Source organism: Dendrobates tinctorius, unplaced genomic scaffold, assembly GCF_039654945.1.
Source record: "Dendrobates tinctorius isolate UK_male_01 unplaced genomic scaffold, ASM3965494v1 ptg000219l, whole genome shotgun sequence".
Taxonomy (NCBI): Eukaryota; Metazoa; Chordata; class Amphibia; order Anura; family Dendrobatidae; genus Dendrobates; species Dendrobates tinctorius.
Window position 1 is genome coordinate 4,844,673 of NW_027361886.1, and position 26,950 is coordinate 4,871,622.

Genomic DNA, 26,950 nt, shown 5'->3' on the forward strand with positions numbered 1-26,950 from the left:
TCAGACCAGAAAATCTTATTTCTCATAGTCTGGCAGTCATTCATGTGTTTTTTTAGCAAACTCTATGCGGGCTTTCATATGTCTGGCACTGAGGAGAGGCTTCCGTCGGGCCACTCTACCATAAAGGCCCGACTGATGGAGGGCTGCAGTGATAGATGACTTTGTGGAACTTTCTCCCATCTCCCTACTGCATCTGTGGAGCTCAGCCACAGTGATCTTGGGGTTCTTCTTTACCTCTCTCACCAAGGCTCTTCTCCTACGATTGCTCAGTTTGGCTGGACAGCCAAGTCTAGGAAGACTGGTGGTTCCAAATTTCTTCCATTTAAGGATTATGGAGGCCACTGTGCTTTTAGAAACCTTGAGTAAAGCAGAAATTCTTTTGTAACCTTGGCCAGATGTGTGCCTTACCACATTTCTGTCTCTGAGCTCCTTGGCCAGTTCCTTTGGCCTCATGATTCTCATATGGTCTGACATGCATGTGAGCTGTGAGGTCTTATATAGACAGGTGTGTGCCTTTATAAATCAAGTCCTATCAGTATAATTAAGCACAGATGGACTCCAATGAAGAAATAGAACCATCTCAAGAAGGATCACAAGGAAATGGACAGCATGTGACTTAAACATGATTGTCTGAGCAAAGGGTCTGAATACTTATGACCATGTGATATTTCAGCTTTTCTTTTTTAATAAATTTGCAAAGATTTCTACATTTATGTATTTTTTTCAGTCAAGATGGGGTGCAGAGTGTAAATTAATGAGAAAAAAATGAACTTTTTTGAATTTACCAAATGGCTTCAATGAAACAAAGTGTGAAAAATGTAAAGGGGTCTGAATACTTTCCGTACCCACTGTATACGGATATTGAATAAGATGGTTAATGTTTGGGGCTAGCCACAGTAGGAGGGGGTTTGTGAGGTTAGAAAAGGGACTCACTTCCTGGTAGTTGGGACATAGGGAAGTAGAGTGACAAGGCCAAGTTCAGGTGCAATGGGCTGCTAAGGCCAGCATGTACCAGTCATTCATGGCAGTGGTAGGCGAACAGGACAGCAAATCCCAGAGGCTGATGGAGTCAGTGGGCTTAGAGATAGTCCAGAAGAAACGAATGGTAGGGCTGAAGATGTGTCGTGCTAAGGAAGTAAGAAATATGAATTGTTGTGCCCTATCCCACATGTTACATCCTGTTGAAGTTGAACTGACCAGTAAATGTTTGCTTGTTGAAATGAACTTGGTGTGCCCTGAGTTGTGTGTGGAAACTTCGAAAGATGGATGCTTTGAGACAGCAGAGGGCTACGACCTAGTGAGTGTGATGCACCCCACACCTGACAGTACAATGGGACTGGGACACTGTTTTCCTGTAAAGTGAAAGAGCGTAACTGGACAGTTCAGTCAGTAACTTATAAGTTCGATCAACTACCGCTCTTCGCTACTTTACGCTGATATAGTGGGGGCTGTGGAGAGAGGCATAAATGAAAAGGTACCATTTCATTTATTTATTTTTTCTTGAAAGAAATAATACCATCACTCTGTCACCAAAATTGTGGTAGTTTTTAGGTTATTGCTATGGGACAAATGACAAGCAGGTGACATAATATTGCAAATATCAACAAGACCGAAACTTTAAGGGGAATCTGTCACCAGGTTTTTTTACTACCAAATCTGGGAATGACATAATTTAGAAACAAAGATCCTGATTCCAGTAATGTGTCACTTGCTGGGTTGTTTGCAGTAGTTTTGATAAAAGTTTCTCACTAGAGGACTAGTAAACCTGTTGTCATGTAGTCATCTATATTCATGAGTTCTGGATAACCCCGCCCCCACCACTGATTGACAGCTTTCTGTAAGCAGCCAATCAGTGGTGTGGGTGGGGTTATACAGAACTCAGCATTCAGAGGACTGGTAGATCTGCAGCAGATAAAACTGAATTTATTTAACAAAAATGCAGCAAGCAGCCAAATAAGTGATACATCCTTGGAATTAAGTTCTCTGTCTCTATATAATGTTGCTCTTACATTGGGTAACAGAAATCTGGTTACATATTCCCTTTCAATTATTACAAGTTTTGAGAATCACACTGCTGCAAAGGTTCACATATACTGGAAACACTTGAACATACATTAGACAGTAACATCAATTTTCATTACTACAGTGAATAACCTAATATATAACCTGATTTGACTAAAACAACAGAAAACACTTTTAGGAGCCATCTGTGATAACCAGAATGCAATAAAAATGAAATGATAACTATATTTTAGAACATCAAAAGTTCCTTAAACTGAAATATGCAATCTTTCAAATCATTAAAGACATAGTACATGCATAGCAGCAGTTATATACTTACTTAACCCTTTATTGTTTCATTCTATTGCCTTAAATATGCTCTCCGAGCTCTGCAGTAACACATTCCATATAACCTAAACGGGAGCTTATTCCTCTCTTTAGTCTCATCATACATTAAGTTGCACATCAGCCCTGTGGTGTATTATTAGCAAGCCACGTATCCCATGTATAGTACAATTCTCCACACATGAAGCAACACAGTAGCAACACATCTCTCCATGTATAGTAGCATACTTTCTCAGCACCGCCATTGAAACATAATCTTGGACGGTAGGTGGCGGCAGTATAAAGTTTGCTACCATCTCAAAATAGTGCTACCATACAGCAAAAAGGAAACGCCGGCAGTGAATCTGATCATTTCCTCTACATCCCTTTCCCGGACTCGCTGAGATCATGTGAAATAAATGTAGGGTTTGTTGAGATAAAAACACTATAGTATTCTTAGTAAAAATACAAGGTCACCTTGAACCTGTCCTGCCACCAATAACCATATACTGTCTATTGGTATGGTCCAATATCAATATATTGGTATGGTCCAACAGTACTAAAACGATCTGCAAAAGTGCAGAGTAACTTGATGAACGAGAAGAACTTCCAGTCATTACTTTTATCACACATTTATACCATATTACCCCATGAAGCAACATTACTTTCTAACTAATACACAACTTTGCTTCAGCGATCTCAGCATGATAAAATCAGCATATTTAGATTCAGGGTGTATTCCAGACATGTGACCTCTATTATGTCATATTTCATAATCTTCATTATTCCAATGTTTTACCTGCAGTTCTCACCATTGATTAGATACATTTCATGCTCATTTTCACTAAAATGAAGAGTTTATTCAGTTACAATGCAGCATGGTTGCACGATGGACATTGCCATTCCTCAAGTAAATGGGATTTAGCATATGTATATGATCCAAACAATCAATTTCCTTGAGTTCTTCACTTGAATTCCAAAAGCTTTGACATTGGAATATATTTATGTTTTTCTCTTCAGTCCTTCTTGCATTGCTTCCTTTTCAGTCTGATATGGTTCTTACGAGATTAGATGTGGTATATATACTGACACATTTGCAAGCACTTTAAGGGTGCTCCACAGTGATGAGACACAAGCTTGCAGTGCGCGTTGATGTATAAGTATGTATGTGGGTGGTCATTTCTGATCATCAGTGTCCAAGAAACTCCATCATCACATACTCTACACATGGTTAGATTGCCATTGCATGATTCCATCCTTAATCTTTTCTTTTTCTTCGTTTTCTTCTGCTCCGACTTTTCCCTTAAAACAGTAGACCCCGAATAATTTATACTTTTTACTAGGAAACCCTAGGTTCCTCACCCCAGGCTCCGTTCCTCCACACCTTTGCCGAGGATTTACAATGGGGTATCGAACACTGCCATCACCGAGCCACCCGGCTTCACATCTGTCCAAAAGCTGCAGTTTCCAGGCAGCATAAAGTTGACCAACTTTTGCCAATATATCGCCATTCTTCTCACAGGCTTTAGCTGCCTCTAGAAAACTCATCTTGTGAAATGTCTTCAGGAAATAAACTTTTCCTACAATAAAAATAATATATACTTTTATCAATGAAGTAATATGATGTTTTCATCATTATGTCGTATCATGACATACTGGATTTCAGAACATTCTGCAGATTTTTTGAGATAAATGGTCATTGCTTTACAGTGTCCCGCTCATTGAACCAACTCTTTTATACGTAAATACAATTACAATAGAATACATACACATTTCATTATTATCTTATAAGCACAGTAGCCTGAAATTCAGTGGTTTGGAAGATTTTAATAATTTGTACACTAAGTATGAATAAATATACACAGTATCTAGTACAGATAATAATCAGAACTGCAAATGCTGCAGAATGCACAGTGCTATGGCACCATGACCATTCAGCATTATCTGAATTATTGGTTCTCTAAAGTTTCATGACTTGACATTTTACAAAGCTTCTCAGATACATCATTCTGCAAATTACCTATGCACGATCATAAGACAGACGCAGGCAGTGGCATGGAAATACTTTGTACAGCAATAATATAGTATAAATAAAAGGATATTGACCATCATGTGCAGTACATTGCACAAATACTCTAATATCCTTTGATTTACATTCATTATGTATACTAAGTATGATATAGATATAACTGTAAAAACTGGACTACAGATCATTTTGCAATAGGTTGTTACATTGTAGGCCCTTATGTAGGTCCTTTATAGAAGAAAGACATTATATATGGAGAAATAAGACACAGATATAGTGAGGTACCTAAATTGGGCTCACAAGAAACGGAATCAAGGTCATTGATAGATACTACATTTAAATTCTGTCTCAAATCATATGGCACATAGTGTGGGACAGCTATGCGCCCACGTTGCGTTTGTTTAGCGTTTTCGGCCGCGGAAACGCTTAAAAAATGCTTAAAAAACGCATCCCCATGAAATCCTATGGGATTCCACAGTTGCAGTGCCCATGCTGCGGATTTTACTGCTGCGGAGTTGCAGCATATTCATTATTTCTGCGGAATTGCGGTGATTCCGCCGCCATAGGATTGCATTGAAACACTTTACGCATGTGGCTATGCCCACCATGCATAAAGTGAGCGCTTCATGTGCGGATGGTACCCAGGGTCTGGAGGAGAGGAGACTCTCCTACATGCCCTGAGTACCATATTTCTGTAGAATATAGAATTAAAATAAAAAAATAGTGATATACTTAACCTCTGACGGCCCCCGGAGTCCTCAGCGATGCTCCGGGTACGTTCCATTCCCAGGGATGTGGGTTGCCCTCCCAGGGCTGTGGGGTACTCGGTACCGGGCCCGATGAGCTTCAATGGGAGATGTCACGGCAGCTGGGACCCGGCTCGTGGCCCTGGGCGCCCATTGTAAAAAGGGGGGAATGTTCAGTGTGCGTATAATGATTAGAATGAATGAATCGTGACGCCACCTGTGGTATTCGGCAATGAAGGTGTTAAGCCGACGCTGCAGACAGATCCTCTGGGACAGATGGTGTGGTGCAGCAATGATGTTATAGCCCTCCACAGGCAGTGCTGTAGTCCCAGGGCAGAGTAGGTGAAGTGACACTTAGATGGTGTAGTATCGGGCACAGGAGGGATGTAGCAGTGTCGGGCAGGTTGACACAGGAATAAGTGGAGAACACCAGGGCATGTAGTTCCAAAGATTTACTCACAGTCCGTTGTGGTACCGGTGCCCACATCCGTGCCTTGTCCTCCGGGTCAGGAGCTCAGCCAACTTCCAGGCAAGATAAAGTACTCCTTTCCAACACTCCGCCAACATATGCGCCTTTTCTGAACATCTCCCTCTTAGCGCCTTTACTGAAGTACTCAAAGTACTGAGTTACACTGGAGTTCCTCCTGTCAGATGTTCCTATGAACTCTAGTTGTACGGCAGACAGCTGTAGCCTGCTTCGGGGACTCCTCGCTACCAAGTCCCGGCTCACTATCGTTGCTGTTGTGCCCCCAAGTCTTCTGTTTGAATAAAGTGGTGACAACTTCTATTCCTCCGCTGTCTGTCGCAGGACCATTAGTATCCAAACAACCTCGGGGACCAGACCCCGGCCTTGCGCTTAGAACTTGGGAAGGGTTCTCCTCTAACTCTGGTCCTTGGTTCTCTTCTTCTCCTCACGTTCCGTACTAATTCTTTCCTTCTTATGGAGAGTCAGGCTTTCTAACAATGTTCCTTTCCTGTGCCAGCGGACCCAGATCACTGAGGTCGGCTGCAGCACTTCCTTCATCCATGCCACTCAGGGGATCTCCTTTCACAGACTGACCTCGTCAGACTCCTGTGACTAACTGACTAAATCCTATCCTCTTCCCGCTCTTTTAGTGCAAACTAAACTCCTCCCGCCTCCCAGCATGCTTCGTGTTCCAAGCAGGGAGCCACCAAAGGGTCCTTTGCTACACTACTATGTTGTGTGGGATGCAGGTGTTGGAGCGTGGTCAGGTCTCTCCACCTTACCTGGATAGTGAGGCACCAAACCTCAGGAGGAGGTGCAGTACCTCTGTGGCAACTGAACCCTCAGGGGCGCCACAGATGCATTGCGCGAAGGACCTTTGTGACGTTGCGGTCACATGACCGTGACGTCACAAAGGCCCTTCGCGCAATGCATCCCTGGGAACGAAACGTACCGGGAGCATCGCTGAGGTTCCGGGGGGCCGTCAGAGGGTAAGTATATCTCTATTTTTTATTATTTTTAACATTCTGTCTTTACTATTGATTCTGCATAGGCAGCAACAATAGTAAAAAGTTGGTCACACTTGTCAAGCACTATGCTTGACAAGTGTGACCAACCTGTCAATTACTTTTCCAAGCGATGCTACAAATTGCTTGGAAAAGCGCTAGCATTCTTCAAGCTAAAAACGCTTGCAAAACGCTTGTGTTTTGCGGGAAAACGCATGTGAATTCCACATGCGTTTTACCCACAACAGGGAGTTGCAGAAATGCTGCTGACTGTGCTGTTCCATCTAAGGTTATGATTGTATGCTTATATAATTGTGCTATGTTACCTTTCTTTGTATTCAGTTTTGCATTTGGTCTGCTGCCACCTGCTGTCCTTTTCTGTATAGCAGACGGCAGCTAATTAATTCTAGTACATGCCTCCCACTTTCCAGGTCAGATGACTCCTTCTCTTCCTGCCGGTGGCTATTACTAGTTTCTTTTTCACCCGGGAGAGACACGCTTACCAGGCTGTGGAAGGCATCAGTTTTTTGACCACTCACAATTTGCTAAACTTGCTGAATCATCTTGCTGCATACCTTGCTGCACACATCTTGCTGTACCACCTGGGTTGTTATACCTGCATTTCTGGAGAAGTACTGCATTACCAATCATACGCTGTATGTCCAGATTTCCAATAAACAAGTCTGGACTTCACAATATTTTGGTGTATCATCTCTCCGGACGCATGAACAGCAAAACAGCAACAATGGTTCTGTCTGCTCTGTATCGAGGAAACGGAAGGTAGGAATCTCTCCCAGCCCCACTCAACTACACCTCAATTCGCTTCATGTGGTGACAGAGCACTGACATTTCCGCAGCATTTCTGCAACGCGGGCATATAGCAAGAGAAAACGTGGGTTTCCTGTGTGCGATGCCAAAAAATAGTAGGTGAAAAGATGGCCGTTCATGTATGTGGCTATCTTCACTGTAGTTTTATCAGAGTAGTGATGCACTTGACATTTTCAGAAACTCACAAACTACAATGCAAAGAGTAACATGTATGGTCTCAAATCTTCTAGAGTGTGAGCAAGGGATATGACGGATGGTGTCCTGGGACTGAAACCAGCACTTGTCAGACACCTATAATACATTTTTTGGATATGCCATATACAGTATTCCTGAGATGGTAACATCCTTTGCAATATTATCATCTCAGGCAGATCAAGTCTGATAATGTTTCCCTTAGACCAAAATAAGATCCCTAGAATCAGGGCATTGTCTGTCTTTGTGGTATGTGTGCCCTATTACTAGAGGTTATATTGAAATTCTGTTATCTATGCAAAAGTATTTTGGCCTTTAGATGGATTGATTTCAAAGATTAGCAAAATTCCTGGTATTCTTAATATTTCTATAGTTTACAGAAGATAATATAGATCTAAATGAAAATTGTACCATTAAGATTGGATGTAAAGCAGAAGGCATCATAGCGCTCATCGTCTTTGTGTCTGTAGCCATAGTTTCTAACTCCAGTTGGGGTGTCTCTTTTTCCACATTCTTCACGGGGTTTGGAGATTGGATACTGTACTGAGCCATCGTGTAGCCATCCTGCATTGCACCAGTCAAGTCCATTGAGCCAGGCCTCGTGAAGCTGGTCATAGGAAGCGAGAATTCCATCCTGCTGTTTACAAGCTTGTTCTGCGTCATGGAAGTTCATTTTGTATCGCCCCAGTCGTGGGTAGTAAGGGAAGATCACACCTGAAATGAAGGGCAAAAGAGCTAGGCATCCAAAGGAAGAATAAATTTGGAATATTGAACACATTTTACATGTAATCTTAGAAAGTAGGTATGTTCATTGAGAATTACTTTACCTTCTAAATCCAGTTTTACTGTCCCTGTGTCATCTTCTAACTCATTGGTCACTTCACACTCATACTTTCCATAGTCATCTAGAGTAATATTGTGAACAATTAGTGAAGCATCGCCTGGATCATGTTCTTGAAGAGACACTCGGTTCTTATAGGATCCAAATCCTCTACTTTCTTTTCCCAGAGCCACAAAAACATCAATAAAGGACGATGGATCACTGATCTTGGACCACTTGATACGCACTGGTGCGGGATCTTCTCCCGTATGTTCATAGTGGTAACGACATGGAAGAATAATGGAGCCACCCCTGTGTGTGGTCACTATACCTGGAGCTGTCTGCACAATTACTTCACCAGTCTCACCCTCTAAAATTAGTAGTTTTGGAGAGAGAGAGAGAAAAAAAGATTAAAATATGTTTATAAAATGAAAAGGCAAACATTTCATATCATTTCCAGTGTACTTGCTGATTTGCAAAGTGTGAAATATGAGTACCAGCCTATGCCTAAACTGATTGTAATCGAGAGGCTTTTTTGGAAGGCCCAAAAGATTTGGGGCTAACTATACGCCAAGCGGCAGCAGTGGATTGCATTTGTTGGCTTTGGTGTTTCATTATATCTTCAAATGTTAATATAACTAATGGATTATCAATGGAAAAATAATTTACAGCTGAGTACCAATGTCACAGATAATTGAAGAATAATATTTTGGCTGAATTCCAAGGATTCAGCTGATGTGTTACTAAATCTAAACTTAGAATGTAGAGAAAAGTCTTGCCAAATATTGGCTTTAGCATGTTCCTAACGAAAATTTGATCTAAAAATAATTGCTTAGGTTTGGGGTTCTTGGCTGTTTTAAAGGAATGTCTTGTAAGAACATGACATATTGTTCATCTTGTTATGTGTAAAATGTATGTTTAATAAGTTGTTAGGTTTATCTATTAATTTTTACACTATATCTAAATATACTATATCTAAATAAAAATGTTGCAAATTTTACACAGTTCACTAGACTACTATATCCTATTCCTTATATGGACATTAGGAGCAATAGTTTGAATCAGACCCTATTTGTTTGAGTAGAAAAGTTATTAGAGCATACTCTGGTATACCTTTATTGTGAAGAAGAGTAAGGTTAAGATTAGACCTTCACCTTTCAATGCAATCCTGTCTGTTATGATAATGAGACAGCAGAAAAGTCATCTACAAAATAAGTATGAGTTTAGCATAATGTCCAGTGGCCAGTGTGAAATTTTCAAAATGTCTGATTTTGAGTGCTGTGGAAAATTGAAAAAAAAAATCAAAAATTCTTAAAGATACAAAAAAAATAGGATTTAAACAAAAGGTAATTAATTATCCAACTTTAATATCCTTTTAACGGGGGGGAGGAGTATTTTCATATACATGAAATTGTGAGCCTGCGCTTAGGAGGAGGTATTGGGATTATCTAAGTGCTCCCTTTAACAGGCAGTCCAGAGTAATACGAACCTACAGTGAAAGTGTGCACAGAATAGGTTAGTAGCCTTATAGTGCCTTCATACAAGAATAAAATTAGGCACGTATATTTATTGAAAATGTTGGGCTTTAGAGAACACACATAAGGCTGGAGTTCCAAAGCAGGTAGATATATTTTCTATATGTAAATTCACGTTATGAAAATTTGCATAAGATATGGCCATAAATTCAGGATCGAGGTTTAGTAGTATTCCCCAATAAAACAATTAGTAGCAGACAATATACTGCAAGCAGGGATATGTTTGCTCAACAAAACCTTTATGAAATACTGGGTGCATCAGATCAACACGTAGGAGTCTACTATCAATCCTGAGGAAGAAAAATGGTGTTTTAGAAAACGCGTCGTTTGCTGAATTGATTGAACTGATCTCTGAACTATACTCGCCCTACACTGCAAGCCTACACAAGGTAAAACCTGATGGATCAGGACACTGTGTTCCCACTGCACACCTACAGCTGTAGTTTAAACTCCTTTGCTTTCAGTGTATCACTATTAAATGCAGTGCAGTCAGTTGGAAGAGAAACGGACAATATAATGGACGTATCAATATATATCCGCATACTCATCATGTATAGTGTTTTTTATATCAAAACTATCACGCTTACCCTTATCTGCAGGAGGGTAGCGTGACCGGTCAGCGGTCCCGGCGTCTGTGTAGGAACTCGTACCACGGGGCTGTCAGCAGCACAGGCTGGAAGGTCACAGGACCTGTGGAGGGGGCGGAGCGCTTGCAGAAGCACTCAGAAGCTGTAGGACCTAGCACCACGTGACCTGTGACATCAGAGGGGGCGGAGCTTATCGCAGGGACGCTGAAGTGACAGGCAGAGGGCTCAGAGAGCCAGGAGTTTATACAGTAGCGATGGTCGGGCAATCCAGAAGTCATACACAGGAGAATCGATGCGGTACAGAGTCAGGCAGAACAAGAATGGTCAGGGAAGCAGGAGGTCATGCACGGGTCGGGCTGCACGGTACAGAATCAGAAAGTCAGAGAGTAGTCTAGGGGAGCCAAAGGTCAGAACATGGGTCGGGCTGCACGGTACAAAATCAGAAAGCCAAGAGACAGAAACCAAAATCCAGACCAGGTCATACACACCACAATCACGGAAACAGGCGAGAGGCACTTAGCAAAGGCAGGGTCGGACACACTCAGGTATGAAGTATAAACGACAGGGAAGGTTGCTCGCCTGTGGCCATAAATACCCTCCCTGAGACCGAAGAGAGGCTCCAACCATTAACCCTTCGCTTGTCAGACCAAAATTCCAGATACCATGACATTAACCCTTTGCTTGACAGACCAAAATTCCAGATACCATGACAGTACCCCTCCCTCAACGGGGGGCCTCCGGACCCCCAGATCTTCCTGGGTATCGAGCATGATATGCCCTGACCAGGCGATCTGCGTGTACTGATCTGGCCGGTACCCAGGAACGATCCTCCGGGCCATACCCTTTCCAATGGACGAGGTACTGCAAAGAGCCACGAACCCATCGAGATTGCACAATTTTTTGCACCTCGAACTCCATGTGGCCGTCCACCAATATCGGCGGTGGTAGAGGAGTACGTTCCTCTCTTACTGAACCTACAGGCTTAAGCAAGCACCTATGAAAAACGTTGTGCACCTTCAGGGAGGATGGGAGACGTAGCCGATAAGTTACCGGATTAATCACCTCCGTTATGACGTAGGGACCAATAAATTTGGGACCCAACTTTGCTGATGGCAATTTTAACATTATATTCCGTGTTGAGAGCCACACCTTGTCCCCACAATGCAAGTCCTGACCCGGACCCCTCTTTCTATCAGCAAAACGTTTGTACCTTCCCTGAGCCTTTTCAATACTTGCGCGAACCCTTGACCATAACCCACTGATCTGCCTAACCGAATCCTCTACCCCTGGACAATTTGAGTCCAACCGCGAAAACTCACCAAAATGAGGGTTCAATCCAAGATTAACAAAAAAAGGTGACATACCGGTGGACTGGTTAATTCGGTTATTAAAGGCGAACTCCGCCAATGGTAATGCATCACACCAGTCGTCTTGCAGTGTTGAAGTCAAACATCGAAGGATTTGTTCCAAAGACTGGTTGGTGCGCTCTGTTTGGCCATTACTCTCCGGGTGGTAGGCTGAGGAAAAAGACAAACATATCCCCAACTTCCTACAGAACGCTCGCCAAAATTTCGCTATAAATTGTGCCCCCCTTTCCGAAACGATATTGATAGGTACCCCATGGAGACGAATGATTTGGGAAAGGAAGTGTTTAGACAGGACCTCGGCAGACGGTAGTTTCGACATGGGTACGAAATGTGCCATTTTTGAAAACCTATCTACTACTACCCAAATTACTGTATTACCCTTGGAGGGGGGGAGGTTGGTAATGAAATCCATGGACAAATGGGTCCATGGTCTTTCTGGAATTGGCAGCGGTACCAATTCCCCGGCCGGCCGGCAATGAGAGCTCTTAGAACGGGCGCACACCCCACAGGCCATGACATACCCCTTAATTTCTGAACACATTGATGGCCACCAAAACATTCTCTTTACCGCCTCACAAGTGGCCGTAATACCTGGGTGGGCCCCCAACTTAGAATCGTGAAACTCTCGTAAGAGCTTGGACCGTAAGACCTGTGGTACAAACAATTTATTAGGCGGCTTGGCCCTTGGCGCTAAAGATTGAGCCCCCACAATCTCCCGTTCCAACTTTGACGAAAGCTCGGCTATCACCACCCCGGGTCGAAGAATGGACGAGGGAGGATTGGGGGCAGAAAGAGGTTCGAAACTTCGTGACAATGCATCCGCCTTCACGTTCTTAGAACCAGGCCGGAAAGTTATGGAGAACTGGAACCGGGAAAAAAAAAGTGACCACCGAGCCTGTCTGGGAGTCAACCTTTTTGCTGAGTTAATGTACTCCAAATTTTTATGGTCAGTGATAACCGTAATTGGATGTTCTGCCCCCTCCAAAAAATGCCTCCATTCTTCAAACGCTAGTTTTATAGCCAAGAGCTCTCTGTTCCCTACATCATAATTTCTCTCTGCCGGAGAGAACTTCTTGGAAAAAAAAGCACAGGGTCTGAGATTAGTTAATGTAGCCGATCCTTGAGACAAAACAGCCCCCACCCCCACTTCGGACGCATCCACCTCTACCACAAACGGCTGTGACGGATTAGGCTGCACCAGAACTGGCGCGGACATAAAGCAATTCTTCAGACTCACAAAAGCTTGTTTGGCCGGAAGGGACCAATTTTTTGTATCGGCCCCCTTACATGTGAGATCGGTAATAGGTTTCACTATCTGAGAAAAACCCTTGATAAACCTCCTATAATAATTTGCAAACCCTTGAAAACGCTGCAGGCCCTTCAGGTCCTGGGGTTGGACCCAATCCGCAATGGCCTGCACCTTCTTGGGATCCATACGAAACCCCTGTGGGGAAATGATCAGCCCTAGAAAAGTTAACTCCTGCACAAAAAAGGTACACTTTTCTAATTTAACAAACAATTGGTTCTCCCTGAGTCTCTGGAGAACAATCTTAACATGAGATAGGTGAGACTGCTCGTCTGTGGAGAAAACCAAGATATCATCTAAATAAATGACAACAAAGCGGCCAATCAGGTCCGCAAAAATCACATTAATAGAATTCTGGAAAACGGCTGGTGCATTGGCGAGACCGAATGGCATCACAAGATTCTCAAACAACCCTTCAGTAGTTAGAAATGCCGTTTTCCATTCATCCCCCTCTTTAATCCTGATGAGATAATAAGCCCCCCTAAGGTCTAGTTTGGAGAACCATTTTGCTCCCGAGAGCTGATTGCACAGATCGGGAATCAGCAGTAAGGGATATGCATTTTTAACAGTGATTTTATTGAGTTCCCGAAAGTCGAGGCAGGGACGCAGGCCACCATCTTTCTTTTTAACAAAAAAGAACCCCGCTGCTATTGGAGAGACCCACGGTCTGATATGCCCTTTACGGAGACTTTCCTTTATATACTCTTTCATTGCCAAGCGTTCAGGCCCAGATAAATTAAACAGACGGGCTTTGGGTAATTTGGCCCCTGGGACTAAATCAATGTTGCAATCAAAAGGCCTATGTGGGGGTAATGCCTCGGCCTTGCTTTCGGAGAACACATCCTCGAAGTCTTTCAGGCACTCCGGAATGCCCTCCAGACACACAGAAGACTCCAAGACAGTATTTGCAGGGGAAACACAACACACAGCTTTATAGGAACAGTCATCACATTTCAGACCACATTTAACAATTACCCCCCTTTCCCAGTCAATTACCGGGTTGTGCCGCTGAAGCCACGGCATACCCAACACCTGCCCTTCAGGTAGATTATCCATAATGAAACATTTCATCTCCTCTGCATGAGAGGAGCCAACCTGTAACACAAAGGTATTGGTGGCATAACGAATCCCCGAACGGGTGAGAGGGGAGGAGTCAATTGCCACAATTTTCAACGGGGTCTCTAACCTGACTGTCCCTATCTTGGTCCTGGAGACGGTGCTGGCACTGACCAGGTTTAGAGAGGAACCGCAGTCCACCAAAGCTGTGGAAAAAAAACGACATTTGTCTACCAGCAGTTCAACATCAAGCAACAGCTTGGGGCATGAGGAAAAAGGTACCTGCGGGTCTGGGCAGCCTCCTCGATCACTACCCAGACCTAGTAGTTTCCCGACGGCTGGGAAGACGAGGGACAGGATGGACAGTCTCTCCTCCAATGTCCTGCTTCTCCACAATAAAAACACAGCTGTTTATCGCGCCGGCGTCTCCTCTCTTTCTCTCTGATGGATGTGGCACCAATCTCCATGGGGATTGCACTGGCCCCAACTTCCTTGCTCCCAGTAAACAGAGGGGACTCAGATTGCATCACCCCTCTGGCCCTTAACCGTCGATCCATCCGAACTGCCTGTGTCATGGCATCTTCCAGGGTATCAGGAGGCGGATGCAGAGCTAGGGCGTCCTGAAGGCGTTCTGCTAAGCCCCTATGGAATAGACCGCGGAGAGCCGCATCGTCCCAGGTGACTTCTGCTGCCCACCGCCGAAACTCAGAACAATACCACTCTGCAGAGTGCCGACCCTGACGTGCGCTCATCACCATGTCTTCCGCCAGGCGTACTCTATCAGGCTCATCATAGATACGGCCCAAGGCCTCAAAAAACGCATCCACAGTCATACGTTCTGGTGCTGTGGGTGCTAGCGAAAATGCCCAGGCTTGTGGGGCACCTCGCAACAGGGAGATAACTACCCCCACCCTCTGAAATTCTCCCCCAGATGAGCGAGGTCTCAGGAGAAAAATAATTTACACCCCTCCCGGAACGCTCTGAACTCCTTTTTGTCTCCAGAAAAGGAGTCAGGCAGTTTAACCGGGGATTCAGGGGACGTAAGGGATACATCCCTACTCTCGGAAGACATAGCCCCTTGCATAGTATTAACCATCTGCTGCTGGGTATGAGCCATACTGCGCTGTTCAACACTCATCTTCTGGAACATTTGAGAGAGCTGCTTCACTTGTTCTGACAATGCCTGCATCGGTCCATGACTGCAGCAGACCCACCACACACTCACACACAGGTAGTAACAGAAGGATGAGTGGGGAGGGGAGGAAAAAGTAATAAGGTCGTTTATAATATCACGCTTACCCTTATCTGCAGGAGGGTAGCGTGACCGGTCAGCGGTCCCAGGCGTCGGTGTAGGAACTCGTACCACGGGGCTGTCAGCAGCACAGGCTTGAAGGTCGCAGGACATGTGGAGGGGGCGGAGCGCTTGCAGAAGCACTCAGAAGCTGTAGGACCTAGCACCACGTGACCTGTGACGTCAGAGGGGGCGGAGCTTATTGCAGGGACGCTGAAGTGACAGGCAGAGGGCTCAGAGAGCCAGGAGTTTATACAGTAGCGATGGTCGGGCAATCCAGAAGTCATACACAGGAGAATCGATGCGGTACAGAGTCAGGCAGAACAAGAATGGTCAGGGAAGCAGGAGGTCATGCACGGGTCGGGCTGCACGGTACAGAATCAGAAAGTCAGAGAGTAGTCTAGGGGAGCCAAAGGTCAGAACATGGGTCGGGCTGCACGGTACAAAATCAGAAAGCCAAGAGACAGAAACCAAAATCCAGACCAGGTCATACACACCACAATCACGGAAACAGGCGAGAGGCACTTAGCAAAGGCAGGGTCGGACACACTCAGGTATGAAGTATAAACGACAGGGAAGGTTGCTCGCCTGTGGCCATAAATACCCTCCCTGAGACCGAAGAGAGGCTCCAACCATTAACCCTTCGCTTGTCAGACCAAAATTCCAGATACCATGACATTAACCCTTTGCCTGACAGACCAAAATTCCAGATACCATGACAAAAACACCTCCTAGTTTTCAACACTTTTTTGTGCTGAAAACGCCCCCCTTTCGGCTTAAACACGAGTCAATTATCCCAGGCGGCCGAAGGGGAGGGGGAGCAGCGGAGCAGCGGGTCACAGTGACACCCACGCACAGTAACACCCGCAGCCGCCGGCTTCCAGAAGACACCCTCCTGCGTGCCCTCGCAGCATAACGTTGGTCCTGAAGCCTTTGCAGCATCTCATTGGTCCTGGCGCCGGCAGTTCTTCCTGTGCTGAGCGATCACGTTGCCACGCTCATTAAGGTAATGAATATGCACACCTCTCCACTCCCATATGCGTGGAGGGAATATTCATCATCTTAACGAGCGGAGTGCATTTAATGACTATACATTTCAGTAGGCCAACATTTCAGATTTTAAAATCATTTTTTTCAAGCTGGTGTTATAAAGTATTCTAATTTACTGAGATAATGACTTTTGGGTTTTAATTGGCTGTAAGCCATAATCATCAACATTAACAGAAATAAACACTTGAAATAGATCACTCTGTTTGTAATGACTCTATCTAATACATGAGTTTAACTTTTTGTATTGAAGAACTGAAATAAATTAACTTTTCGATGATATTCTAATTTTGTGAGATGCACCTGTATTTTGAGCTAGATAACTTTCTGATTTAAGGGCATAAGAATTCAAAGTTTGAAAATTGCAAAATTTTTACAGTTTTCACCAAATCAATTTTTGTCAAAACTCAAATCAAACAAATGTTACATGTATTATGAAGTATGATATGTCACGAAAAAAATCTCAGAATCAGTGGTATCCATCGAAGCATTCCAGAGTTATCACATAAAGTAACACTGTTCTCATCTCAAAAATTTGGCCGGGTCAATAAGGTAAAAATTGGCTTGGTCACTAAGGAATTCGACACTGCGGTGCAAATATACCCCTGTTGTCATGCTGTCACTCCATTTAACCTACAGGAAACAGTGGATTCCCATGTGTTGATCTGATACACGCCGTATTCCAAAGAGGTACTGCTGTGCATATACCGTACACCCCTGCTGGTAGTATATCATCTGCTACAGATTGTTTTTAGTTGGGAATACTATCAAACCTGGAGCCTGATTTTGAGGCCATATCTTAAGTAAATTAGCACCTTTTTAATTTACATATAGGAAAATATATACACCTGCTTTGGAACTCCAGCTTTATGTGTGTGCTACAAAGCCCAACATTTTCAATAAATATACTTGCCTAATTTTGTTCTTGTATGAAGGCACTACAAGGCTACTAACCTATGGTGTGCACACTTTCACTGTAGGTAGGAGTGGTTTCTATACGTATTGGGCTATGTGCACACACTGCAGTTTTGGCCGCTGCGGACCTGCAGCAGTTCTGCAGACAGTGTTACAGTAGCATGTAATTCTATGGGATTTACAATCTGCTGTGCACATGCTGCAGATTTTTAAATGCGGAAAAGCTGCGGTTTTGAATTCGCAGAAAGAAATGACATGTCACTTCTTTTCTGCGGATTCTGCTGCGGTTTACCATCTCCTCCATTGTAGAGGTGATAAACCGCAGGCCAATCCGCCGGTAAAACCGCAGGTCACAAATCCGCAGCGTGTGCACATAGCCTTACTCTAGAATCCCTGTTAGAGGGAGCACTACTTAGATAATCCCAATACCTCCTCCTAAGCGAAGGTTCACAATTTCATATTTAATTCCAATTTTGACTACAAGTGAATTGGTCGAATTACCTGCAACTGGGTTAGGAGGCTAGTCAGGAGCGCCATTATGGTCATTCATATTTAATTATTTTCATATATAGTAGATTTTCATTATATTTATGAGCATTGGTCAAATGATATATATGTTGTCAGGTTAACTAAAAGTAACATGGTAAAGATAAGGCATAATAACTACTAATGTACATTGCATGTAAAATAACCAGTGGCATATGGAAAAGGTTTAATTACTGGAAGAAGTTTCTCTCCATTCGGCATTAGCCACTCGTCACCAGTGACCCCCCCCACAGCATGTACTTGCATGCAATGATGATCTTTCCAGCTTGCTATACAAATGGTTATTTAATTGAGAACATTTGCTTGGGAAATGGCATTCTATTTTGCTATTTAATATATAAACCAAACCTGTGTATGTATCCAAACAATATATGGAATCAATAATATATAAGTCCGGCTGCTTCTGACTCTTCCGAAGTACAAACTTGAAGTAGTCACTAACCTTGAACATGGACTATTTTTCTCTGGCCCCTATTACTGTCTGCAGAAAATGCTGAATGGAGGTCAGCCAGGTATAGACCACAGAAGACATAAGAGAATGAAATATATCCTCGGGCCATCTAGGGAAAAGAGGGAAACAGAAAGGACCCCAAGTAGGTAACGGTCAGCAAGTTGGAAGGCTTCATGTGCACTGCAGGTCTACATCCTATACAGAATTGCAGTAATGGGACAGCTAAAATCTATTAAGCTAAACAAGTTGAAGATATTTTGCAAACATTTCATTTAATGGAATTATTATGTAACAAATCTATAAAAAGGAAGAGCTAACAGGACGCAGTTACTTAGTGATGACACATAAGAGGTTAAGAGAGGGGAAGAAAGAATAAAGCAATCTTAATGAAAAGTGCTGAGAACTATAAATACGTACAGGAAAAGATCATGGAAGAAATCATCTAAAATTACCTTAAGGCTCCTGTTAACATTGACCTTGGGAATTTAGGAGTCCCAGATATATTTCAGCCTGTTCCTGCATCCAGCATAAGGTGAACTGCACCAAAACAGGGACACCCCCTTCCCCTCCTTCCTGCAGAGCCTGTGCTGGGATGGAGGGGGGAGAGATAGGGAGCTCCATGTCCCATAGCTCAGTACTGCAGTACTGTACCGCTCACATCCTGCATTGCTAGACTGCAGGGGCACACTGCACCAAAGTGCCCCCAATACAGCCCAGGACAGCTCACCCTAAAACAAGCAAGGAATCCTGAAATGTAGAGTATTATATAGCTCATTATTCTTAGAAGTCTGAAAAATGCTGTTATTAGAATTATGCTTTCTATTCTATGTACTGCAGACATGAAAACTTTCTGTAAACTTCTACTGTGCACCTATGGTATAGTTAATGACAACAATAAAGGAAGCTGTAGTCAATGATACGTGTTTCTGCTGAACCTCTTCTGGAAAAAGCTAATATAAAAAATAATATTTATTAACAAAAAATGAAAGAGTAATAAAGTAATATTTATTAATAAAATAGAGGTCAAACAGCGTTCTTTATCTTTATTTTAGACTATGTACTCACTATTTTTTTTCTACTATGTCCATGTGATTTATAATAATTTTTCTATATTGTACTTACGGTATGTATTTAGATCTAAACCCGAAACAAAACGAAAAAAAGCAAAAAACTGTAGTGTAAGTTGGTATGCATGCAAAATAGGAGAATGTTCGCACTGGCCACTAAACAGACAAAACCTAAGACAGAAGCAAAATAAACGCATACCCTACTGTTGTGAATTCACTTTCTGGCCTGCCTCTGGTTGCTGGTGAAGGTAGTGGTTGTGTTGACAGAGGGGTCGTGAGTTCTTTTTCCGGGCTCCCTCTGGTGGTTACAGGAGGTAATGGAGCTGATCTAATTAACAGAGGCCTGCCACCTGATAATGAGGAGGACGATTGGACATTCGGAGTTTATGACTGGATTTAAGACAGCCGACTCCCTCTATCTCTGCTGGTGATTTTTTCCTGCCTCCTGAGGTCTTAGTTTCCAGCTCAGTCCCATTCTCAGGAAAAAGCCCAACGGTTTTCCAACCGGCATAGGACCATTGGTCCCCGGTTTAAAGTGGGTGATATGGTTTGGTTGTTGTCAAAGAATATTCCCATGAAGGTTGTGTCTCCAAAGTTCAAGCCAAGATTCATTGGACCTTATAAGATTTTGGAGATTCTTAATCCTGTTTCTTTTCGATTGGCTCTTCCAGTTACGTTTAAGATCCATAACGTGTTTCATAAATCTCTGTTGAAGAGGTTTGTTGAGCCAGTAGTTCCTAAGGCGGCACCTCCTGACCCTGTATTGGTTAAAGGCAATGTGGAATATGAGGTAGAGAAAATATTGGATTCTCGTTTGGCTAGACGGAGACTCCAGTACTTGGTCAAATGGAAGGGTTATGGCCAGGAGGATAATTCTTGGGTCTCTGCTTCTGACATTCATGCCGATAGATTTTTTTCGTGCTTTTCACCGGGCCCATCCAGATCGGCCTGGTGGTGTGGATGAGGGTTCGGTGACCCCTCCTCAAGGGGGGGTACTGTTGTGAATTCACTTTCTGGCCTACCTCTGGTTGCTGGTGATGGTAGTGGAGATGGTTGTATTGACAGAGTGATTGTGAGTTCTCTTTCCGGGCTCCCTCTGGCGGTTACAGGAGGTAATGGAGCTGATCTAATTAACAGAGGCCTGTCACCTGATAATGAGGAGGACGATTGGACACTGGGAGTTTCTGACTGGATTTAAGACAGCCGACTCCCTCTATCCCTGTTGGTGATTTTTTTCCTGCCTCCTGAGGTCTTAGTTTCCAGCTCAGTCCCTGCATGCTCAAGCTAAGTATTCTTTTGCTATTGTTCACATTTGATTTGGTTTTGTCTATTTCAGTTTTGTGTGGTCAGCCATCCCCAACTGGGGCTGTGCTGAATTTCCATCCTTATGTTACTGTTTGTGCCAGTTTGTTTTTGTCCCTTATTAGATTGGCCTCTCTTTGCTCTGTTTTCAAAATATACCAGAGTGCTGATATAGTGGGCGAAGTCTAGTGACTTCAGTATTTTTTCTATCAGTGTTGGGCATTTTTTGCAGGGTTTTTTGCGTGATTGCAGACAGTGTCTTTCCTTTCCTGTCCTGTCTAGCTAGTTTGGGCCCCATGGTTTGCTCAGCCTATTTTCCTACCTGCATTTGTGTTTTCATCTTGTCTCACCGACAATATATGTTTGTGGGCTATCTATTCCTTTGGGGTCTGCTCTGGGGCCATTTAGATTTCCCCTTTCTTGCTTTAGGCTTAGATAGTTCTCCGGCTGTTTCGAGGCGTCTAGAATCATCGTAGGTACGCTCAACGGCTACTGCTAGTTGTGTGGATAGGATCAGGGGTCTGCAATCCGCTTAGTTGCCAACCTCTCTGGTTTTCTGTGGCTTAGCTTGGTCTTGCTTTCCTCCTCGGTGACCCAATCATAACACCCTACTGCAAGTAAATAGCAATAGTGCATATAAAGAACATTGAGCACTTAGTAAACACTGTTTTTTATTTTAAAAAAAATCAGAAAAGCCATCTCACCAGTGTCAAGGTGTATCCAAATTAGGTTAATAGCATTGTACTGTTTGCGGGATGAACTTAATCTGTATCTTCACTTATGCTAATGAGGCAGGACAGATTTGGTGGGACATCTCTGCCCACCGTACTGCTCCTGCATCAGATCTTCCAATATCGCCTCCTTGGGCATGATGGACAACCTTCATAATAGTTCTACTATGCCAGTGATTGTGGGCAAATTGTCAATCAATGCCAGGGAGCTGTGATTTTGAAGATACATGGCAGGACTGTTCTGCAGAAGTGTTGCTGCAAGAATAAAGGGGTTGTCCGGCCCTAAACTATAAGGTCTGCATTAACTTTGTGTGACTGCAGATTTGTAGCTTAGGACTGCCCAACCCCTTTAACACTGGATCAATAGTGGCCAATTTTTGCTCATGTTTTTTCCTGCTACTGCCCTAATTATTCAATTCGTTTGTTTTTAAGTGTGCAATATTTTACAAAGCTATAGGTCTTTATATTTAGTGTACACATTATATTCATTTTTATTATCTTTACCAACAGTGCATTTATTTAGACTGATCCAATTACCCTGTGAGCAATGCCAAAATTAGAATAAAAATTATTATATTGGTTGCACTAAACAAAAAGGCCCATATCTATGGAAGCATAAGGTGTATAAAAAAAACTAAACATGAATATTCAGGGTTAGCATTGGGAATAATACAATGGCAAAAATTGACCACTTTTGACCTGGTGACAGGTCCCCTGTAAAGTGAATTCTTCAAACACAGTAGCACTAGTAATTCACACCATTTCATAACACTTTATTGAGAATTAAGAACTCTACACCCATACTACTTTAGTAGTGAATGGGGACAGTTATGGACCTTATAGGTTCCCTTTAAAACTGTTATTGTCACCATATGGGACAAAGCTCTATATTACTTTCCACTAGTTTTGGCATTGAATATTTATCAAGGCATATAATCGGGGAAAAGCGTATCAAACCACAGAGGATACAGTTTGAGTCACATTTCCTGAAATTTCATGCAAATTTGAACATTATGAGATTTGATGTGAAAAAAAAAATTGGCCAGCGCCATTTCTCACATTATCATGAGCAAGTGGAGAAGTTGCATAACAAAATATGGAGTCCATTTTCTCCTATTACTATTCCTGGAAATTCTAAATTTGGTGCTAAAACAGTATTTTAGTGAAAAAAAATACATTTTTTTGTTTTGACATCTAATTTATATAAAGTTTTGTGATTAAGTTTTCTTCAGATGTTGTATTAGTTTAGCCTGATGAAGAGACCTGGGTAGTCTGGAAAGCTTGCAATGTGTTACCATCTTTTCAGTTAGCCATTAAAAGGTATCAACCACTGAGGACTCTCAATCCTAAATAAAGTTCTGTGAATCACTTGTGGGTTAAAAATGGTAAATACAACCCTAGATTAATTCCTTGATGGATCTAGTTTCCAAAATGGGATCATTTGTGGGAATTTCTGGTGTTTCGGCATGTCGGGGGCTCTATAAATGTGACGTGGCATTCATTGCAGCCAAATTAACACACAAAAAATCTCTCGGCTTTTTGTTTGAGGCCCGGTGGAAGGTGAGTTTCGTAGGGCTTTTCACTTGGTGCTGATGCTGTGTGGTGGCCACTATTGCTGTGGTGCTGTGCCCGTGGGTTGAAGTGTAGGGAGTCAGCCCTTGCTAAGAACTGAATGACTCTTTCACCTCACTGCAGCAGAACTGTGAGTGTGACACCGGTGTTCAGTTGTGTTAGGATATACAGCAGGTTCAGCTAGTTAGTGCATTGTAACAGCGCGGCATGGGTAGCGCAAGCCAGGTAGGAATTTAGAGGAGTGTAGTCTGTAGAAATTGTTTATACTGTTCATATTCAACTTTGTATTACAATAGCTGGAGTGCAGCTTGAGTGACACTTTCCAGCTATCTTTCTATCTGTTCTGTCGTTGCATCTGTTATTGCTGTTATCATCATCAGAACTGTTAGGCTCTCTCTCCATGTATGTATTGTGACTGTCTCACAGCCCCGACACATGCAGCTGCAACGCCGAACAGCTGATTATCGTGAGCACTCCAGGTATTCGGGATCCGTCTGCAGCTTATGCGGCAAGCTCTATAGCTATTCGGATACGGAGGGAGCCGACGATGTTCGCTCATATCTAGTTATAACAGCTTATAGTTTGTAATCTTGGAGGCACAAATCTACACAAGAACTTGTATATATGAAAATCTGTAATATTCTTTAAATCAAGACTATCTGCAAAGTTGCTGCATGCATTAAGAATTATTATCACAGTCAGCTATCCTACTGCTTTCCAAATTATAAATTTGGACTTTGCATTAAATTAAAGGGAATTTATAACCATGTATTCTCTACCTCTGAGAACAGCATAATGTAATAAAAGAGACACTGATTTCAGTGATGTATCACTTAATTTACTGGGTGTAGCAAATGTGACACAATCAGAGTTCTTAGATTTAGCATGAATAGGGCTGAGAAAGCAGCCCCCATCCACACCAGGCTTTGTATTTTCATAGTCTATTGACAGTGAGCTGCTTATCAGAGAAGGGGGAGGATCTGGACACCTTGGCACATGGCAGCTTCTCACAGCAGTGATAATGCCCAAGTGATAAAACCTTCATTGTAAGTAAACAGCACACATCCTGATAAGTGACACATCATTGAATTCAGTGTTTTAACCCCTAACATCATGCTGTCCTCAAATTACATAGAAAAACCTGCTGACAGATTCCCTTTAAGAGACTAAATCAATTAGTCATATGCATCATCTATATTATAGAATTAGAGGTATCATAGCATACAGACAGTAAATTACATGGATGATAATATGTGCCAGGTCTGACTCTGCTAGGGGTTCATCACCAACCTACAGTATGTAATCAGGGTCAGACTGAGGTGTCTTCTGGGGCCCACCAGGGGAATGGACTCTAGGCGCCCACCCTACAGTTATATGCAAATATCTGTCAGTCGCTATCCCCATTATAGAGAAGCATCGGCTGTAAAACACAGGCAGCTCCTGCACTCCTGCACATCTACTGTGCGCCCCCATAACTGGATGTATAATTATGGTAGTTTACATTGATGGGGTTTTTTGGTTGAAACAAGTTAACACCGATCCATGAGCTCCACAGCATAGGTGATCCCTTAGGTCTAACCATTAGAAACTGCACCCATTGGAAAAATGGCGAAGTTTTATCGTTGATAGGACACTTATCCCCATTTTAAAATGGAGCGGCAGGTGGGATGCCTGACCGCAGCTCCATTCATTCTCTTTGGGGCTTCTAGAAAAAAACAAGTGCAGCCACGGAGGGAATGAATGGATCAGTGGTCAAGTCAGACATGCCACTCCAGTCTAATGGGGATGAAAAGTTCCACATTTTGCCGAATGGGTCCAGTAGTTAGAATCCCACCAATCAATACGTTATCGCTTATCCTGTGGAGAGTTGATTACTTTTTTCCACAGGAAACCCCTCTGCAGCTGTGTACAAAGTATTTAATCTCTAATGGAAATATAGAATCTTCTAATTAATATTAGAGAGAACAAATGACTGCCATACACAACACAATCCCCTATACCAAGACCAATACCACCACATACAGGGGAGAAATACCACCACACCATGACTAGACCACATAGTGATCGAATAATACTACTTACAAGGAAAAATACTGCCACACCATCACCAGAGTACATATTACCACCAAATAGTGACCGAATAATATGACATGCTTCCAGCATATAGGGACCAAATAATACCACATACAAGGAAAAATACTGCCACACCATGACCTGACCACAAATTACCACCACATACTGACCGAATACCACAATACTGATTATGAATACAAACCACAATACTAACAACACTGTTATTACCACTAGTCACATTATACACAGGAGCTCTGTATATAGTTTAAATGCAGAGGTGATACAGTGATCACCAGTGACATTATACACAGGATCTCTGTATATAGTGTCAGTGTACAGGTAATACAGTGATCACCAGTGACATTATACACAGTAGCTCTGTATATAGCGTCAGTGTACAGATAATAGTGGTCACCAGTGACACTATACACAGTAGCTCTGTATATAGCGTCAGAGTACAGGTAATACAGTGATCACCAGTGACATTATACACAGGAGCTCTGTATGTAGTGTCAGTGTACAGGTAATACAGTGATCACTGGTGACATTATACACAGGAGTTCTGTACACAGTGTATAGTGTGCATGTACATGTAATACACTGACTCACCAGTGACGTCTGTAGTTAAAGTCCTTCATCTTCGCTTTTCTTCTTCAACCAGCACAGACCGCCATGACTTCTTCCAGCCAGGACTTGTCTCTGCAAAAAATATCACAGTCATCAATAGCTGAACACTTCCAGAGCACGTTCCTCACTTTTTCCCTGACTTCTACACTACGTCAGATGAAGAAGAAAAGTGACATAGTAGCGCCCTGCACAGTAACAGGACCTCCCTTTTTTTCCCTACATGGAAAACAGTTTCCTAAAAAGTAAATTATATTACAGTAGTAATAATGTCCCTAATTGGACCCTAAGGAAATTATGTTCCCCACTTGTCATCATAAACTAATATATCATGTTCCTCATTCTGGCCCTTGAACAGTAATTAAGTCCCTCATCCTGGCCCCCTTTATTTAATAATATGCCCCAGCCTGGCCCCCTTTATTTTATAATATGCCCCAGCCTGGGCTCCTATGTCCATTGTCCTGCCTGGCCCCCAGATATCCATCCCACTTCCCCAGTTATACATACTGGCCCACATATGTCACATGTCCTGGCCCCCCCATATATATGCATCCTGCTCCCCCCATATATATGCTTCATGGTCTCTTGTACTGCTCCCCCATATATCCATCCTGACCCCCCATATATATGCTTCCTGGTCTCTTGTACTGCCCCCCCAATATAACCATCCTAGCCCCAAATATATGCAACCTGGCCCCCATATCCATCCTGCCCCCCATATATATGCATCCTGGTCCCTTGTCCTGCCCTCATAAATCCATCTTGGTCCCCCATATATATGCATCCTGGCTCCCTATATATCCATCCTGGTCCCTTGGCCTGCCCCTCACCAATACAGTGGGGAAAAAAAGTATTTAGTCAGTCAGCAATAGTGCAAGTTCCACCACTTAAAAAGATGAGAGGCGTCTGTAATTTACATCATAGGTAGACCTCAACTATGGGAGACAAACTGAGAAAAAAAAATCCAGAAAATCACATTGTCTGTTTTTTTTTCATTTTATTTGCATATTATGGTGGAAAATAAGTATTTGGTCAGAAACAAGCAATCAAGATTTCTGGCTCTCACAGACCTA

The 26,950-nt window shown here is 42.9% G+C and overlaps 1 protein-coding gene across 1 annotated transcript; it reads right to left on the bottom strand.

Moving 5' to 3' along the window:
• Positions 1–1,475: 1,475 nt before the first annotated feature.
• Positions 1,476–19,046, bottom strand: HAPLN4 (hyaluronan and proteoglycan link protein 4). Its single transcript, XM_073555131.1, has 5 exons — positions 18,961–19,046; positions 18,500–18,617; positions 8,415–8,777; positions 7,999–8,301; positions 1,476–3,905 (listed from the first exon to the last, which is right to left on the bottom strand). Exons 2-5 carry the CDS (start codon positions 18,615–18,617, stop codon positions 3,547–3,549), a joined length of 1,143 nt encoding a protein of 380 aa, XP_073411232.1. The 5' UTR covers positions 18,961–19,046; the 3' UTR covers positions 1,476–3,546.
• Between the last annotated feature and the right edge of the window lie 7,904 nt (positions 19,047–26,950).